General features: G+C 33.5%; 2 protein-coding genes across 7 annotated transcripts in view; one reads left to right on the top strand and one right to left on the bottom strand.

The window, feature by feature from the left end:
• The window catches only part of CTBS (chitobiase), a 70,262-nt gene extending 67,676 nt beyond the window's left edge, over positions 1–2,586 (top strand). For 5 of the 6 annotated variants that reach the window (XM_058716791.1, XM_058716792.1, XM_058716794.1 and 2 more), the window contains 2 exons: positions 818–892; positions 1,557–2,586. In XM_058716791.1, coding sequence (XP_058572774.1) covers positions 818–892; positions 1,557–1,748 — 267 coding nt within the window. In that variant the 3' untranslated portion in view covers positions 1,749–2,586. The remainder of the gene's footprint in view (positions 1–817; positions 893–1,556) is intronic. The other variant, XM_058716797.1, reaches the window with a different exon arrangement.
• The window catches only part of SPATA1 (spermatogenesis associated 1), a 62,308-nt gene that overhangs the window by 3,587 nt on the left and 41,591 nt on the right, over positions 1–17,130 (bottom strand). Inside the window, 10 exon segments of the mRNA XM_058716789.1 lie at positions 402–446; positions 1,031–1,100; positions 3,095–3,125; positions 3,127–3,182; positions 3,914–4,012; positions 5,500–5,678; positions 8,760–8,885; positions 9,516–9,627; positions 14,059–14,119; positions 14,827–14,938. Coding sequence (XP_058572772.1) covers positions 402–446; positions 1,031–1,100; positions 3,095–3,125; positions 3,127–3,182; positions 3,914–4,012; positions 5,500–5,678; positions 8,760–8,885; positions 9,516–9,627; positions 14,059–14,119; positions 14,827–14,938 — 891 coding nt within the window.

Genomic DNA, 17,130 nt, shown 5'->3' on the forward strand with positions numbered 1-17,130 from the left:
ACTATTTTTTGTAGTCCCTGACTTATTTTTTTCCTTAATGAATACGACAAATTCTTTAAGGTTTTGCAATTCAGGAAGCCTTTTGATAAACCTTTTGAAAGCCATTTATTTAATGGCAATTTAGACAACAGTTTAGCTATAAAACTGTTTTGTTCCTCTTTTTCATTCATTGTAAAATTCCATAGCAACCAAAATCAAGTTTCTTGTGATTGAAGAGAATCGTTTTTGCTTTCTTATGCTGTTTGAGCCATAGCAGCCTCATCATGCACTCGATATTCCCAAAAGCATATGTATACCTTAATCATGAATAGATCAATTTTACATATGCTCAGTTTTTCATCCTTTCATCCTTCACTACTTTGAGGCATTTGAAATTTCTTAACAGTATCAAAAGGGCTCACTAAATAATGGCAAAGAGATATGTGTCTTTGGATTCATCCCTGAACCTGCAAAAATAAATATTTCTATATTTACATAGAGGTTGCCTTTTAATAGTGAATCACAGTTTAAAATTTTAAATAGAATATAAAATATGCTTGTAGTAAATGAGCCTACTATACTTAAATATGCCAGTTTATTCATTTACCAAGTGACTAATGTCCTGCAAAGTAGTCCTAATTCCAGTGGTGCTACCATAAATAAAATTATTACTGGCATCCATTGAGAATTGCCTTTAAAAGTTTCCCCGATGTATATAAAAATCAGTATAATTATTTAAAATCACAGTTGATTCTATTTTTTATTTCCTATCTTTTCCCCCTTTCCTTTACCCTTTGCCTAGTTTTTCTGTTCCTTTTCTCTTTCTTTTATCCAATAGCTTATCTACCTTCTAGGAGAGACTGTGTTAGTACTAGAGGCAGTTGATGCTGAGGAGGACTTTAAAGGGTGGAAGGTGAGCATAAGACCATTTTCAGATTTTCTCATCTACAAAAATGTGTGTGCATAAGTTACCCATGGAATCCACACCCGACAGGCTCTTAAAATCAATTCTGTAAGACCTGGAAAAGGAGATATTTTCCTCACCCATTACCTTTTGATATGACTGATTCATCACAGATGAAGTCATCTGCTGAGTTCTTAATTAGGTACATTTCCAGGAACTGTAGAAGAAAAAAAAAATACATAAACTGGCTTAGAGGACCAGAGCAGTGATCCTCCTTAACTGTGTCTGCATATCAGAATTATCTAATGGAATGGCAAAACACAAAACAAATGTATGCCCTGTCATCAGCCCTGAAGACTTTTTCATGTGGTGTGGGTCCCAGTAGTTTGTATTTTTTAAAGCCACACAAGTGCTTCAGATGTACATCTTGGTTGATAATCATCAGATCAGACCAAGGAAGGAATCTTAGGGCATGAGAAGGACTTTATATAGAATATATTATGAAGTTCATTTGTTCTCTTCTGTTGTGAACTCACCACAATCATATCTAGAAAGTACCACATACAGAATCATGGAAGCAGAAAATATTGTGCCCTAAAATCTTTATTTCATTGTATCATTTTTGAGTCATTGGATTTAATATTGTGCTGAATAGTTTAATTTCTTCTTCTAGGATTCTTCTGGCCATTTGCATCAAGTGTGGTATGATAACCCTCAGAGCATTTCTTTAAAGGCAGCATACATACAAAAGCATGGCTTACGAGGCATTGGCATGTGGCACGCAAATTGTCTTGACTACTCTGGAGATGCTGTAGCCAAACAGCAAACCGAAGAAATGTGGAAAGTCTTAAACCCAAAGCTGTGACAGATGAGCATCTTTTGTCAAACTAAGATTTAGAAAAATGATCTGTATAAATAGATCCGTTTCCTGAAGAAATGAAAATGTATACATTTTTGTCATATAATTTAGTTATATTTAAAAGCAATTAAAAGCAGATAAATGCTTTGGTTATCTAAAAACAAAGGTAAGAAGTCAACTTGCTATATTTATTCTTCTGTGTTTAATACTATAATTAGGAAAAATTGTTTTCAGAATTTTATTGCTGATTTTTAAAATATGTATAATTTGAATTGGAATTATTTGCTTAGACTAGATTTTTTAAAACCTAGTCTTTGAGAAGCAGTTAGCTCTGTACTTTTTGTTCCAAAAATTTTTCTGCTTCCTGATTTCATATAGTACTCAAATTCTCTGAAAGCCTCCAGAGGAAAAAATAAAATATAAGTCATATTTTGAATTAGTATGTTAGAACTACCTAATATTTTTTACCTAAATTATTTTTATGAGGTTATAGCAGAAACTTTCAGGAAAAACTTAGTGTTGAACATGATTCTATTAATATTCCTTCATTTATGAACATCTATAATTTCTTTCCATTGTTAAATTTTTTTCTATATGTGCATTTTTCCTTTAATTATTTAAAGACATTGGTTTTTCAACTTTTTTCTCTGCACAAAATCTCTCTAAAAGATAATTTTTCTAAATGTAAAGAGGTCTCTGTTCTTTTCCTCAGGGCAATTGTGTTACACTTATTAAAAATCTGCATCCTTGAACTCTGGACTTACATAAATCCTGTCTTCTCTGTACATTTCACCCTCTTCCCTCATTTGGAATAAATGATGATTCAGTCACCTGTTATTGAGAATACTTCCTATTTATCCAATTTATGACAGAGCGAAACCAACCATTTTCCATAGTATTTGTTGAATTACTATTGTCTTTGTATTTCTAAAATTTTAAAAATTTGAATTCTTAGATACTAATCTCTATCATAGCTCTGGATGTAAATTCAGTATCCCTATTTATCAACTATAATTTCTAGATTGCTTTTAATCAAATACAATGAATAAATGGTCTGTATTTAAATGCAGATAGATTCTTTAAATCATATTTTAATAAATATGAAATATTGCTATTAAACTTTAAGACTATTTTATAAAATATAGTACTGTAAAATGTGTAATAGACTTAAAAACTTCAAAAATAACCAAATAGCTAGTGTTTTGCTTTTTTACATCTAATAGTTCCTGAAACATTTTTTGAAACCCAAATGAAAAGCGAAAAAAATATATAACTTATGATTTATATAAAGTATCGCACCAAGAAAAACAATGGTTACATTTTTTTGGCAAATAGGTTTTAAATTAACATACCCAATTGAGGCTGTACAGATGTGTTATTTTTCTTCTGTGCCAGTTCAGTTTTCAGCATACGTAAATCTGAAACTGCTTGTTTTCTCACCTACAAAAACAATTACCTTTCAAAAATTAGCTTTCATTTTACTGTTCTAAAATTCAGAGAGTCCTAATTGAATGCTGCTAGTGAAAAGAATCTAGAACTGGGCTATTCAATACAGTAGCTCCTTGCCACATATAGCTATATAAATTAACAAATTATATGAAGATTGAATATCAGTTCCTCAGTCACACAACAAGCTACATTTCAAGTGCTCAATATCCTTATGTGGCTAGTGGTTGCTGTATCTGACAGTGCAGATATGGAACATTTCCATCACTATAGAACAATGGACAGTCTAGAAAGGGGTCATTATTCATGTCATAGAGCTATTTCTGATAAAGAAATGAATTTAGAGCATTAATTATATATACATGAAAATAATCAGAATGAGAGACTTACCCTAGAATGGGTTTAAAAAAAATTGAGCTCAGAGAGCTAAGTGGTTTGTCAGACTTTCATATATTAGAGTCATCCATAAATAAATTACTTTTAAAATATTGAGACTCTACTGATTCACAAGGTCCTTTTGCTTTAATTCTTAGTGAAATTTTACTTTGGCCTTGTTATAACAGGCATCTTTTCACAGGATTTACTTCTTGCATTTTTCTCACTCATGCTCTTGTTTAAGGTAATGACTTTAAGACAATCTGTACTATCTTTAGGCTTTTGATACCCAAAATTAAAACAATTTATTTCAAGATAAATGTTGTCTGATTAGGAGAAATGCAAATTACCTTAGCTTCCATTATGAGTTTCATTGTGTCAGTATCCAGTTTTCTCTTAAGTTGGTCAATAGCATGCTGTACCTCAGTGATCTGGATTATAAGGTAATTCTGTATGAAACAAAGACATTTAGTAAATTCATTTTTATTTATTTTTATTTTTTTAAGTTTGTTTCTTTATTTTGAGAGAGAATATCACGCATGCTCCACACTGTTAATGTAGAGCCTGATGTGGGGCTCGAACTCACAAACTGTGAGATCATGACTTGAGCCAAAACCAAGAATCAGATACTTAACCAACTAAGCCACCCAGGTGCCCCTATTTATTTTTACTTTTAATTGTCTTGCAAACTATCAAGTGATAACAAATACCAAAAAAGCAAATCATAAGAATAACCTATTGCATAAAATAAACTCATTGCTTTGGAGTAAATTAGAATTGACCTTTTTCTTATGTCTTAGGGACCACATTCCCTTCTGTTGTATTACATTTATTCATGTTTTATAAAAATAAGTAGATATTTGTGCAAGTTGACTTTGTGGTGCCAATTTAATGGTAAGAAATATTACTATAAAACGAATATACTAGGTTTAAGATACTAGCAAGGCTTTTGAAATTGTCGTAACAATTTATCAGCTGAATTGGATAGTATTTAAAATATTTAATAATTAAATACTATATATAAGAAAACCTATTTAATATAAGAAGCTTTTTTAGTTATTTTTGTTCAGAAAAGTTTATGAGGTATAATGGTCAACAAAAACTATTTAAAATTTTAAGCTACCTCTGTGAAAAAAAATTGTATATTGAACTTGATAAAACAAAAAAATCAGCTATGCAAGATAATTAGTATCAGCTAAGATGGATAATCCATTACTTGAGCCTATTTGAGTTTTACATTAGATTTATCTAAAATGGTAAACTTTTACTCATAGAAACAGAGAACAGATTGGTGGTTGCCAGAGGGTAGAAAATGAAGGGAAATGGGTGAAAGTGGTCAAAAGGCACAAACTTGTAGTGAAAATAAGTTCTGAGAATGTAATGTACAGCATAACTACAATTAACAGTATTGTATATTTGAAAATTGCTTAGGAAATAGACCTTAAAAGTTCTCATTACAAGAAAAATAATCTAACTGTGAGATGATGCATGTTAACTAAATTTATTATGGTAATCATTTCATAATACATACATACATAATTATGTTATATACCTTACTGAGATATAATTGGTGTATAATATTAGTGTAATACTGGAGAAAAGTTTTATATATTCTTCTTTAGGAGGCAGATAGCCCTACTTGCCATTGGCAACTCTATTGGTACCATGAGGACAAGCAGTCTTATAATGAAGCCAATGCTGAAAATAATAGGTAAGGAATGCCAGAAGCACATAGTCCCTTAAAGATCTCATTAAGCTCCTAATTGTATCCTCTCAGCACCCATTACATGAGATCATGAATTTTCTTATTGGTTAAGTCAAGTTTTTGTTACCCGTAGCCCAAAGCATTCTACCTATGATAATACTAGCAATGATAAAACATGTATTTTGAGTAGAACTTCTCTAATAGAATGTGAACACATTTAGTAATAAGTACCTTAGAGTCTGTGATGTTTGCCAAATTCTTTGGTCTCATCTTAATGTCCCTGGCTTCAAGCTGCATGAGCAGTTTTTTATAGTAAAGTTCTAAATCTTCTCGAAGTTTTGTTAAAACCTCCTCCAATGATGCTGTGATTTTCTTTGTTTCAAAGTATTTTTTCTTCCAGTCATCACAGGCTACAAAAAAAGCAAGGACTATAATGTGAGTCTGACTAAAGGATTAAACTTTTCAACTCGGAAAGGACCCTTGAGTTAATTTAAACCCTTCTACTCCCCCACTCTTCCTTCCTCATATGCTGAGGAAATTAAAGCAAAGACTGAAATGTTTATTAGATAATAAAAGGATTGGCCTACAAATATAGAAAATAGTGATGAATCCAGGAACCAAACCAAGTTCTTTAAGCTTGTAATTATTTCTGAAAAATCTTGATTAAAAATACTACCTATAGAAAAATGTGTATATTTATTTTGATTACTTTTTCCATAGTCTGATTTCAAATCATAATTAAAACAATGAAGAGAAAGGCATAATATTTTTTCATCCCCTTAAATGACTTATGTTTTATAAAATAAGCTGATTCTGATTTATCACTTATTAAAATTATTCCAAATATATCCCCAAATGTATGTAGGGCAGAATTTAAGCCGGAGCCCTGTAGTTGAGAAAATTAGAAATCAAATACTGCCAATTTAGGGAATCATTTTGACCCAATGAGATTCTAAATACAAACTTAACAGGAACACAAACTGCATGCTACTATATCAGAATATGCTTATATTTCTCTTTTAAAAAATTATCAAAGAGGGGCGCCTGGGTGGCTCAGTCGGTTAAGCGTCCGACTTCAGCTCAGGTCACGATCTCGCGGTCCGTGAGTTCGAGCCCCGCATCGGGCTCTGGGCTGATGGCTCAGAGCCTGGAGCCTGCTTCCGATTCTGTGTCTCCCTCTCTCTCTGCCCCTCCCCCGTTCATGCTCTGTCTCTCTCTGTCTCAAAAATAAATAAACGTTAAAAAAAAATGAAAATAAAAAAAAATAAAAAATAAAAAAATATCAAAGAAATGAAAACCCCAGATATAAAAGTTGATTTCATTAAAATTCTACAACTTTATGGGATTTTAACTCAAGATTTTAACTATTTATTTCCCTCATGTCCTATATCTAATCCCTCAGCAAGTTCTATTGGTACTACTGTAAAATACTTCCAGCATCTGGCACATTCTGTCTTCTTCAATGCTATGTCCCTAGTCAGTGCACAATCATCTTTTGAAAGTGGATTATGTTTCTAACTGTTCTCTCTGCTTCCATTCCTGCCCCTCTATGGGCTATTCCATACAGCAGTCATTCTGATGTTCTAAAAATATTTTTAAAGTCCTATACATCTCTAAAAATCCTCCAATGGCTTCTCATCTTAGAATAGAATCTAAACTCCTTAAATTGGCCTGTCTGTTCCTTCGTGAGCTTTTGATTTTATCTTCCTCTACATTCCTCCATATTAAGTTCCAGCCACACTGGCCTTATTTCAGCTCCTTAATACTGCAAGTTCACTTCCATCTCTGGACCTTGACATTTTAGTGTTCCTTCTGTTTGGACTGGTTTTTTGTTTTTTGTTTTTTTTTTTTCTCTTATCTCTTTAGATGCCTGCCTCCTTATTAATCACATCTTAATGATATCTCCTCAGTGATGCCTTCTTTGAAAATTCAAGCTAAAACATTTTTTTCTGCCCCATCACTCTTTGCTCTTTTAAAGGGACTTTTGAGCTCTAATCAGGAGCTGATATTGTCTTATTTGTTTACATCTCCTTTCATTAGAAGAAAGCTCCTTAAGGGCAGGGCCATGTTCATCTTGTTTACTGTATCCTCAGCATTTAAAACAATGCAAGGAATTGATGCACATAGTAGGCTCCCTACGTATTTGATAGCTGATACATGCCTTTTATCTTGAAACATTCCTGTTGAAATAAAAAGTAATCATTCTCATTTTAAATGTTTATTTTTGAGAGAGAGCAAGAGAGCACATAAGCAGGGGAGGGGGCAAAAAGAGAAAGAGATACAGAATCCAAAGCAGGCTCCAGGCTCTGAGCTGTCAGCACAGAGTCTGATGCGGGGATTTGAACCCATGAGCCATGAGATCATGACCTAAGCCAAAGTTTGACACTTAACCAACTGAGCCACCTAGGCACCCCTGATACTCTCATTTTATAAACAGAAAAAGGAAGGCACAAAGAGGAGAAATAACTTGTCTACATAAATCACTGATCTGGTATTAGAATCCTGGTCCTGTGATTTCTAGTCCATTACTCAAATTTGTCTGATAAAATCACTTTTAACAGTACGACAAAACTTAGTCATTGCCATCATTTCCAGGATACCACTTAATAAGGTAGAACCTGCAGAAATACCTCCTGACATTGCCTATAACATCAGTCAGTTCTAACACTGAAGTAATAATTTTGCTGCAAATTGAGAATCCTACCACCAGTTAATTCCATATATACCTTTTATTCATATAATCCTCCAATACCACCCAAAATGCAGTCCTCTCAAATCCTTTAACATCTCTCTACCCTGGCTTGTTTTTCCATTTCTACCTAGTCCTAGTAACACTTGTTTCTAATTCTGTTGCAGGAAAACTACCTATTTTCCTACTTAATTTCTCTTATTCATTCATTCATTTAGTTTGGCAAAACAGACACACATACCACAAAATTAAGCATGTAGAGAAGACTAAGGGACTCAGGGGATGATTCTAGAGTACTATCTAAGCTGAGATTGGATGATTAGTAGGAACTAGCCAGGTAAACTGGGAAGGGGTGGGTAGAAGGAAAAGGAGATGTAGATGGCAGAGGGAAAGCATGTCTGAAAGCCTACAGCCAAGAGGAGGCACACTTCAGATTTAAGCATATTTAACAGTTTTCGGGGAAGCCTTTCTTGATCTCTTCCATCTAATTTAGGTGTTCTTCTTCTGTACTCCTGTGCATACAATGCTGTAATTCCTTTATCACAGCATCATCAGGATGTATTGTTACTGTTTTCTTATCATTTCCCCAATGGACTATAAGCTCTTTGAGGGCAGAGACAAAATTGTGTCTGCCTATTATCTCCTCAGCCCCTAGAACAGTGGCTAAGTTCAGTAGACAATACATACTTATTTAGTAAATGAATAAAGGAATGTTATAAAAAAATTTGAACTTAAATTTTAAAAAACCTTATGTAAAGTATGTTAATGATAAAATAGTGATAAAAGATGTAATAAATTTTACCGTGACATTGCTTCAACTTGCTTTGTTCAAATAGTTTTTCAACTTTTTTAATTAGTTCTTCTCTAATTCTTTCCAGATATCTTCTTTCTTTCTTTACTTGTTTCAGTTGTTCAATAATCTTCTCTCCTAAAAGATTATAACCCGTCAATGTCCAAAAGCTAAAAGTTGGGAGTGTAAAACTTAAAAGTGCTTAAAATAGCAAGAATAAATTTTACCCGCAAATAATATTACTGATTAAATATATGCAGTAATTAACATATAATTCACATACTTTAAAATAATTTAACATTTTTGTGGTAAAATACACATAATAAAATTTACAGTTTTAACCTCTTTTAAATGTACAGTTCAGTGGCATTATGTACTTTTATGATGCTGTACAACCATCACCACTGTCCATCTCTAGAACTTTTTTATTTTCCATAATTAAAACTCTGTACCTATTGGACAATAATTCCCCATTAATATTTTTTTATTAAAAAAAAATTTTTTTTTAAATCTTCATTCACTTTTGAGAGAGAGACAGAGCGCGAGCAGGGGAGGAGCAGAGACACAGCGAGACACAGAATCTGAAGCAGGCTCCAGGCCCCGAGCTGGCAGCACAGAGCCCGACACAGGGCTCGAACTCACGAACTGTGAGATCATGACCTGAGCCGAAGTCGGATGCTCAACAGACTGAGCCACCCAGGTGCCCCTCCATTAATATTTAACTTTACCTCACAGAGTTATTTGTACTTACGGTATCATCATACTTACTTTCAATCTGTAATAAAGAGATATCAGTTATTACTGGAGAAAGAGCAGGTTGACAAGGAAGTGAAGGAAAATCAATAAGATCTGGTAGGGTGATGCACTCTTTCTTACCTATCTGTAAGCAAACATGAAAACCAGTAAGATCTGGTAGAATAACACATTTTTCACCTGTCTGTAAGCATGTGATAATGTACAACAGCAATGCATTTTTTTTTTTTTTTACTTATATGGTGACAAAATCCCAAATCTGTATTTATAACTATAGATTCTCTCTTGTGCTTCAACTTCTCTATTCCACTATTACTTGGACATTATACACAGGTACTTCAAACTTAAAAGGAAAAAAAATCCATTATTACTTTGTAAACATGATTTCTTTCCAAGATTTCTTATAACTTTAACATTTTTCTAAGATGACTATTGATTTTTTTTTATCTTGAGCCAATTTTGATAACTTATGTCTGCTTAGAAAATAAGAAAATTAATTGCATTTTCAAAACTTAGCATATATTTTATTGGCTCTGTATTTGTGTCACTTTTATCTTTCTTAACTTTTGTGTTTCTACCCTTTTATGATAAACTACCTCGAGCCTTACCAATGTGGATGTCTCTCCCACCATCACTTCATAGATCTTGAGTTGTTTTCAATTCTGCTAGTTTTTTACCTCTAAGTTATTAGTGTCTCCTTCTATCTTCATTAAGCCCTTACTCCTTTGTTTTACTGTTCTTTTTCTGGTTTTTAATGTTATGTTACATTATTAACTTATAAGTTCAGTCTCCTGCAGAATAATGGCAACCACCTAAATTACAATCTCTCCACATATCCTTCCAATTGCTATAAAAAGAGAGCAAATAATACCCATAACTTATGTCTACAGCATAACTAGGACACAAAATCCGTTAATTTACATATACTTTAATTTGCATATAACTGGGGAAATAAACACCCTAGACCAGCAGAGTGTGCTCAGGAGCCCACCTCCAAGCAGATGTGGACTGCTTAAGCATTAGAGGCCACTATACAAAGATAACACAATAAACATCAACCATGATTTAGTCTGGAAGGAGGGGGCTCCACATGCATAGGAGAAATCCTGAGAGTAAGGATAAAATCTTGTAAATCAGAGCACTTTTGATGAGGAGGCCAAATGAAAGGGGATTATAAAATGTAGGGGGCCTGAGTGGTAATCATGGGAAGACAGCTTTGAAGAGAGGAAAATACTTTGGAAGAGATATTCCCTCAGGGATAGCTGGTAAGAGAAAAGAAGAAAGTGGCCAAGATAACAGCTCTGCTGAATTACGTTAGTAGAAAAGAATTCAAAGAAAACAGACCCCAAAAGCCCCATTTATTTAAAAATAAATAAATAACTGCATTTCACTATATGAACAGAAGAGGGAGCACCCAACCTAAGAAGCAAAAGAAACCACCAACACAGGGCTCCCTGTTCCTCTATAAAAATAAAAATAAAAAATATATAAAAATAAGTTATTACTTAAACAGAAAAATGAACACAAATAAACATGAACAATAGCTACAAATTATTCAAGCATCCACACAAATTTACATTTTAAAAAAACCTTCACAATTGAGAACTAAAACCAGACAGCCATGAAGCAGAGAAAAACTTAATACTTCCAACACAGATTAAATATAAATAAACATTTGCAGATACCACAGACACAATAAATCAAGAATTTTAAAACTCAGAATAAAAATGGAAAAGCAGGAAGATGTGAAATGGAAGTTGGCTAAAGTGAAGAAAGAAATTTAAAAAATTGTCTCAGAAATGAATAAATTAGCAAGTCCCCAAGAAGCAACAAATATGACCAAAAATACAGTAAGGATAGTGGAGAATACAAATAAAAGATGCAAATGAAATGAAACATAAAAAAAAAAAAAGTGAAATAGATCAGAGAAAAGGTAACGTATATAAAAGGTAAAGAAAAAATGAAATAGATCTGCTACCTAAATTATGTTCTGAAATTATAATTTTAGGAAATGCTCTTGAAATATGTCTGGATTTTCATACTGCAAGGATCCACTGTGTATCCAGAAAAACCTGATCTAGAATTCTGAGCTAAGATTCAGCCTGGTAAAACTAGTACACGTTAAATGAATCCTCTGGCCTTCCAGACAAATATACCCAAGCTAGTTTACAAAGAAAAGAAAACCAGGCATCACACTTTTTAACAGTAACATATAAAACATCAGTAGAGCAACATTTTAAAGAAACTCAAGGGAAAAAAAGATGTAAGCCAAGGATGTGACATCCAATCAAGCTATCCTTCAGGTATCAAAACTTTAGACAATGATGAACAAATTTTGTAAAGGGCCAGAGAGTAAATAATTTAGGCTTTGTGGGCCACATATTGTCTCTGTCATGATTCTTTTCCTTAAATTCCTTAAAAATGTAAAAAACCAGGGCACCTGGGTGGCTTAGTCAGTTAAGCATCTGACTTCAGCACAGGTCATAATCTCACAGTTCGTGGGTTCAAGCCCTGCATCAGGCTCTGCGCTGACAGCTCAGAGCCTGGAACCTGCTTCAGATTCTGTGTCTCCCTCTCTCTCTGCCCCTCCCCCACTTGTGCTTTCTCTCTCTCAAAAATAAACAAAATAAAATAAAAAAATATTTGTAGGTCCAAGGCCTTACAAAATAGTCTGCAGGACCTAGTTTGCTGATCTCTGCTCTAGACAAAGTTTTAAATGTGGAAGAAGAGAATATTGTAGCTAGGTGCTTTTTCTAAATTGAATTAATCCAACCAAGAGATGATTGAGAAGTCTTCTGTAAAAGAACTGGCAGTGTGCTGAACATATTTAATTACAGATCTGAGACTAAAACAAAGGTGAGAGGTTAAGTCTAGAAGTATGGCATATAAATGTTATATGCTCTGACAAAATAGAAGTAACACAACTTAAAATACATTAGAGAAAAAAGATTTTTTTGATTACCCTGAATAGGACAGATCAGTGGATAGTTTTAGAGGTAACAAATGAAAAGCAGAAGCATAGATTTTAAAAAACTGGAAAAGAACACTAGTATACTAACATAAATGTATTACCGTAAACACTAGAACAAAAATACAACCTTCCTAAAACACGAGGAGAGGGGAAAAGTACAAATAAACCACATAGTAACTCACAGTAACTGTAATATAAAATGACAAATCTTAAGTCAAACACATCAGTCCTATCAATAACATAAGTTGACATAATTCATCTACTAAATAAAAAATATTTTCACACACTCTCACAAAACAAAACCCAACTCTATCTGGGCTATATGTAAAAGACATATCTAAAACAAAGCAATTCAGAAAGGCTGGGGGGAAAAAGTGTGAAGGAAGATGAGGGTATATCAAATAAATGTATGCAAAAACAAAGTACAGGTTAGTATCTTGATATGCAATAAAGGAGAATTCAGACCAAAAAAAGCACTTAAGGAGTCAAAAAAAGGATACTTCATAGCACAAAAGTGATATTAGTATTCACATAAGAACAACTTTGCGCCAAGTAACACAGAGAAATCTAAACAAACCAGAAACCACAGGAGATACAGGGATAAACAGTAACACACTAATAATAGCAGATGCCAATATACCATTCTCAGTCTAAGCAGCTACCTAGCAAGAGAATGTGGGAAAAAATAAGGATAAGAAATACTAAGCAAGGTATTCAGCAAGGTAGACTATAGGCACAGAGTAGGGGAAGATACAACATAAATAAGCATCAAAGAAATATCTCTAGAGTATATTAAAAACTTATACAAATCAGAAACATATGACAACCCAAAAGAAACACTTGAAAATGTACTTCCAAAAAAAGTTACCAAACTGAAGTCCATAAAAATATTAAAACATGATCAGCTTTATGGGTAACCTGGGAAATTAAAATTCAAACCACAAATAGCAGTAAGCATCCACTAGACCGACAAAAATTTTAAAGCATGAAGATAGCATATTTTATTAATATCTAGCAACAATAGGACAATTATTGCTGAAGATGGTGTGCCTTTTGCTCTGAAACCCAAGAGCTCTGAGCTGTGATTCGCCTACAGGACATGACGCAGACTGCACTCAGTACTCCAGCACTTGATCAGCTGGACATTAAAACACAAGTGGCAACATTGTTTGCAGTGTCTCTCAGATCACCTTGTGAGCCTTCACTTCCTTTGGGCCCAAAGTTGGCGGTCTTTTGGATTACTTGATTAAAAAAAAAAAAGACTGGAGCAGTACATCCAAATGTGGCAAATCTCTCTCCAAATTCCAAAGAGGTCCATCAAGTGACTCATTCTCAGTGATAAATGGGGCAAGATATAAAAACCTGGCTTTCACTTTAGGACAAACCTCAATATGTCCCATCCATACCACAGTATACCCAAAGATTTCACTGAATTGGTAGGCTCCTGAATTTTTTTGAGGCTTATCTCCCATCCTCTCACCTCTAAGATTAGAAAACTTAGACATTTTAAGCTGCAGTTTTGTTTCAATTTCAGTATAAATATTATGTTGCGATACCCCATTTAAACAAAAAGTATTTAAATCATACCTGATTGTTCTCTGTTCTAATGGTATTAACTCTATCATCTTCATTTTTCCAAAGAAACAGACTTAAAGGGAATGACAGATTTGAAAGTCATATTAAAAAATGATTCCATGAATATTAGCTTTTCATATTTTATCTTATTTGACATTCTGTAAACACAAATGTAACATTAAAGCCTCAAAAAGCCTGAGAACATTATATTTCAAGTTCATAAACTACATTTAGTATGAGTACTAGCTAAATTCAAATCACATTATAATAGCTATAGCAAAGTAAAATAAACTTTGGAAACACATTTTGTTTGTAATTCTTTTGTGAATGATTGTTTATAAAATCCCTTCTATTAATTTCAAAAGACTGTATGAAAAACTGTTGCCTTAAGTACTGTAATTCTCCATGAAATGACACCATGTGAAACTCAAGCATACTGATTAGTTTACCCATAACCAAGAATCTAAGTGAGGTAGAACAACTAATTCTAAGAAAGGCAAAGGCAAAATTTTCTGTCAGTAGGCTGCCCCTGATGACATAAGAATTATACTAGAAATAAATTTAAGCAATAATTATTCCTCATTATTAAAGATTAGAATCAAGGTAATTTTAATTAAAAATATCCCTAATTTCACTATTTATTTATTTATTATTATTAATTTCACTAATTTCACTAATCACTAATTTGTTGTAATTAGAAGTCCTTGTAACAGTACCCTGGTTATCTCATTCTTTATAGTTTAGATTATGACATGTAGAATCAACATCTATACTAGTTACCTTTTTTTGTTTCTTAAATCACTATTTGATTCTTCTGATGATCCTGGCACTTCAGAATTTCCAATTTGATTTTTTCCAGTTTGGTTTTCTTTTGGAGTGGCTTTTCCCTCTGCTGATGTTCATGTTCATCCATGGCAAATAAAGTTAATAATATTAAGAAAATAGTAAAATAAAATTTTATACAAATATGTATATATATGGACATACTCTAATCTTGTCCTGTGTCCTTTTCCATGAACTCTACTACACATGATATAAGGCAACAGTTTCCAAAGTAAATTTCATAAAACAGTTTATGTGAAAGGAGAATTCTTTGTGTCAATTCAGTTTGAGGAAAAGAAAGGATTAAGAAACCCTACCAGGAAAACAATCACACACCCCCTTGTAGGATTTCTCTGTTTTTATGTACAATGTGAATCTACAAGATGGGGGTAAGTTAGGTTTTACTTAAACTTAATTGTCTTTAGAAAGCTTTGGCCAAAAGCATCTTTTGAAATTGTATTGAGGAAACTTCTCTGAAAAAGGCTGATATAAATACAGAGCATATAACGTCATTTGTTATTTCACATACATTTCTATTTATAAAACCTCCCTTGATTTTAACAGGATTTCCCTATATAGGAAAACTATACAATGTCTTTAAAATGTTAACATTAATGTTCTATATGATCTATATGAACAAAAGATCCATGAACCTCACAATATTAATGCAGATATTTTTCCTTTGGATAAATCAAATTTTTTATTTTAGAAAAAATTAATGAGTCATGTTAATATTTGAAAAACCATTTTACAAGAGTTGCCACAGAATTTTGCAACCTGAAGCCTGTACTGGTTTAATTTTAGTCTAGCTGCTATATTTCCCAGCTGGTATATTTGAAATAGTCTTTTAAAGGCAATAAACAGGGATTTTCTAAAGGATATATTCAATGCAAAATGAACAAAAACCAGAGGTATCAGCTGCTTAAAAGTTAATAATAAAATACTACTCCCCCCCCCCACCAAAGAAAGAAAAAACAATGCAAAATTCAGTAGATTCTAAGTAATTTTTTTTTGTAGGTGCTCTTTATTTTTTTATTTATTTTTTTTATTTTATTATTTTATTTTTTTTTATTTTTTAATATATGAAATTTACTCTCAAATTGGTTTCCATACAACACCCAGTGCTCATCCCAAAAGGTGCCCTCCTCGATACCCAACACCCACCCTGCCCTCCCTCCCACCCCCCATCAACCCTCAGTTTGTTCTCAGTTTTTAACAGTCTCTTATGCTTTGGCTCTCTCCCACTCTAACCTCTTTGTTTTTTTTTTTTTTTTTTCCTTCCCCTCCCCCATGGGTTTCTGTTACGTTTCTTAGGATCCACATAAGAGTGAAACCATATGGTATCTGTCTTTCTCTGTATGGCTTATTTCACTTAGCATCACACTCTCCAGTTCCATCCACGTTGCTACAAAAGGCCATATTTCATTTTTTCTCATTGCCACGTAGTATTCCATTGTGTATATAAACCACAATTTCTTTATCCATTCATCAGTTGATGGACATTTAGGCTCTTTCCATAATTTGGCTATTGTTGAGAGTGCTGCTATAAACACTGGGGTACAAGTGCCCCTATGCATCAGTACTCCTGTATCCCTTGGATAAATTCCTAGCAGTGCTATTGCTGGGTCATAGGGTAGGTCTATTTTTAATTTTCTGAGGAACCTCCACACTGCTTTCCAGAGCGGCTGCACCAATTTGCATTCCCACCAACAGTGCAAGAGGGTTCCCATTTCTCCACATCCTCTCCAGCATCTATAGTCTCCTGATTTCTTCATTTTGGCCACTCTGACTGGCGTGAGGTGGTATCTGAGTGTGGTTTTGATTTGTATTTCCCTGATAAGGAGCGACGTTGAACATCTTTTCATGTGCCTGTTGGCCATCTGGATGTCTTCTTTAGAGAAGTGTCTATTCATGTTTTCTGCCCATTTCTTCACTGGGTTATTTGTTTTTCGGGTGTGGAGTTTGATGAGCTCTTTATAGATTTTGGATACTAGCCCTTTGTCCGATGTGTCATTTGCAAATATCTTTTCCCATTCCGTTGGTTGCCTTTTAGTTTTGTTGGTTGTTTCCTTTGCTGTGCAGAAGCTTTTTATCTTCATAAGGTGCCAGTAGTTCATTTTTGCTTTTAATTCCCTTGCCTTTGGGGATGTGCCGAGTAAGAGATTGCTACGGCTGAGGTCAGAGAGGTCTTTTCCTGCTTTCTCCTCTAAGGTTTTGATGGTTTCCTGTCTCACATTCAGGTCCTTTATCCATTTTGAGTTT

The sequence above is a fragment of the Neofelis nebulosa genome, chromosome 2 (genome assembly GCF_028018385.1).
Source record: "Neofelis nebulosa isolate mNeoNeb1 chromosome 2, mNeoNeb1.pri, whole genome shotgun sequence".
In the NCBI taxonomy this organism is placed as follows: Eukaryota; Metazoa; Chordata; class Mammalia; order Carnivora; family Felidae; genus Neofelis; species Neofelis nebulosa.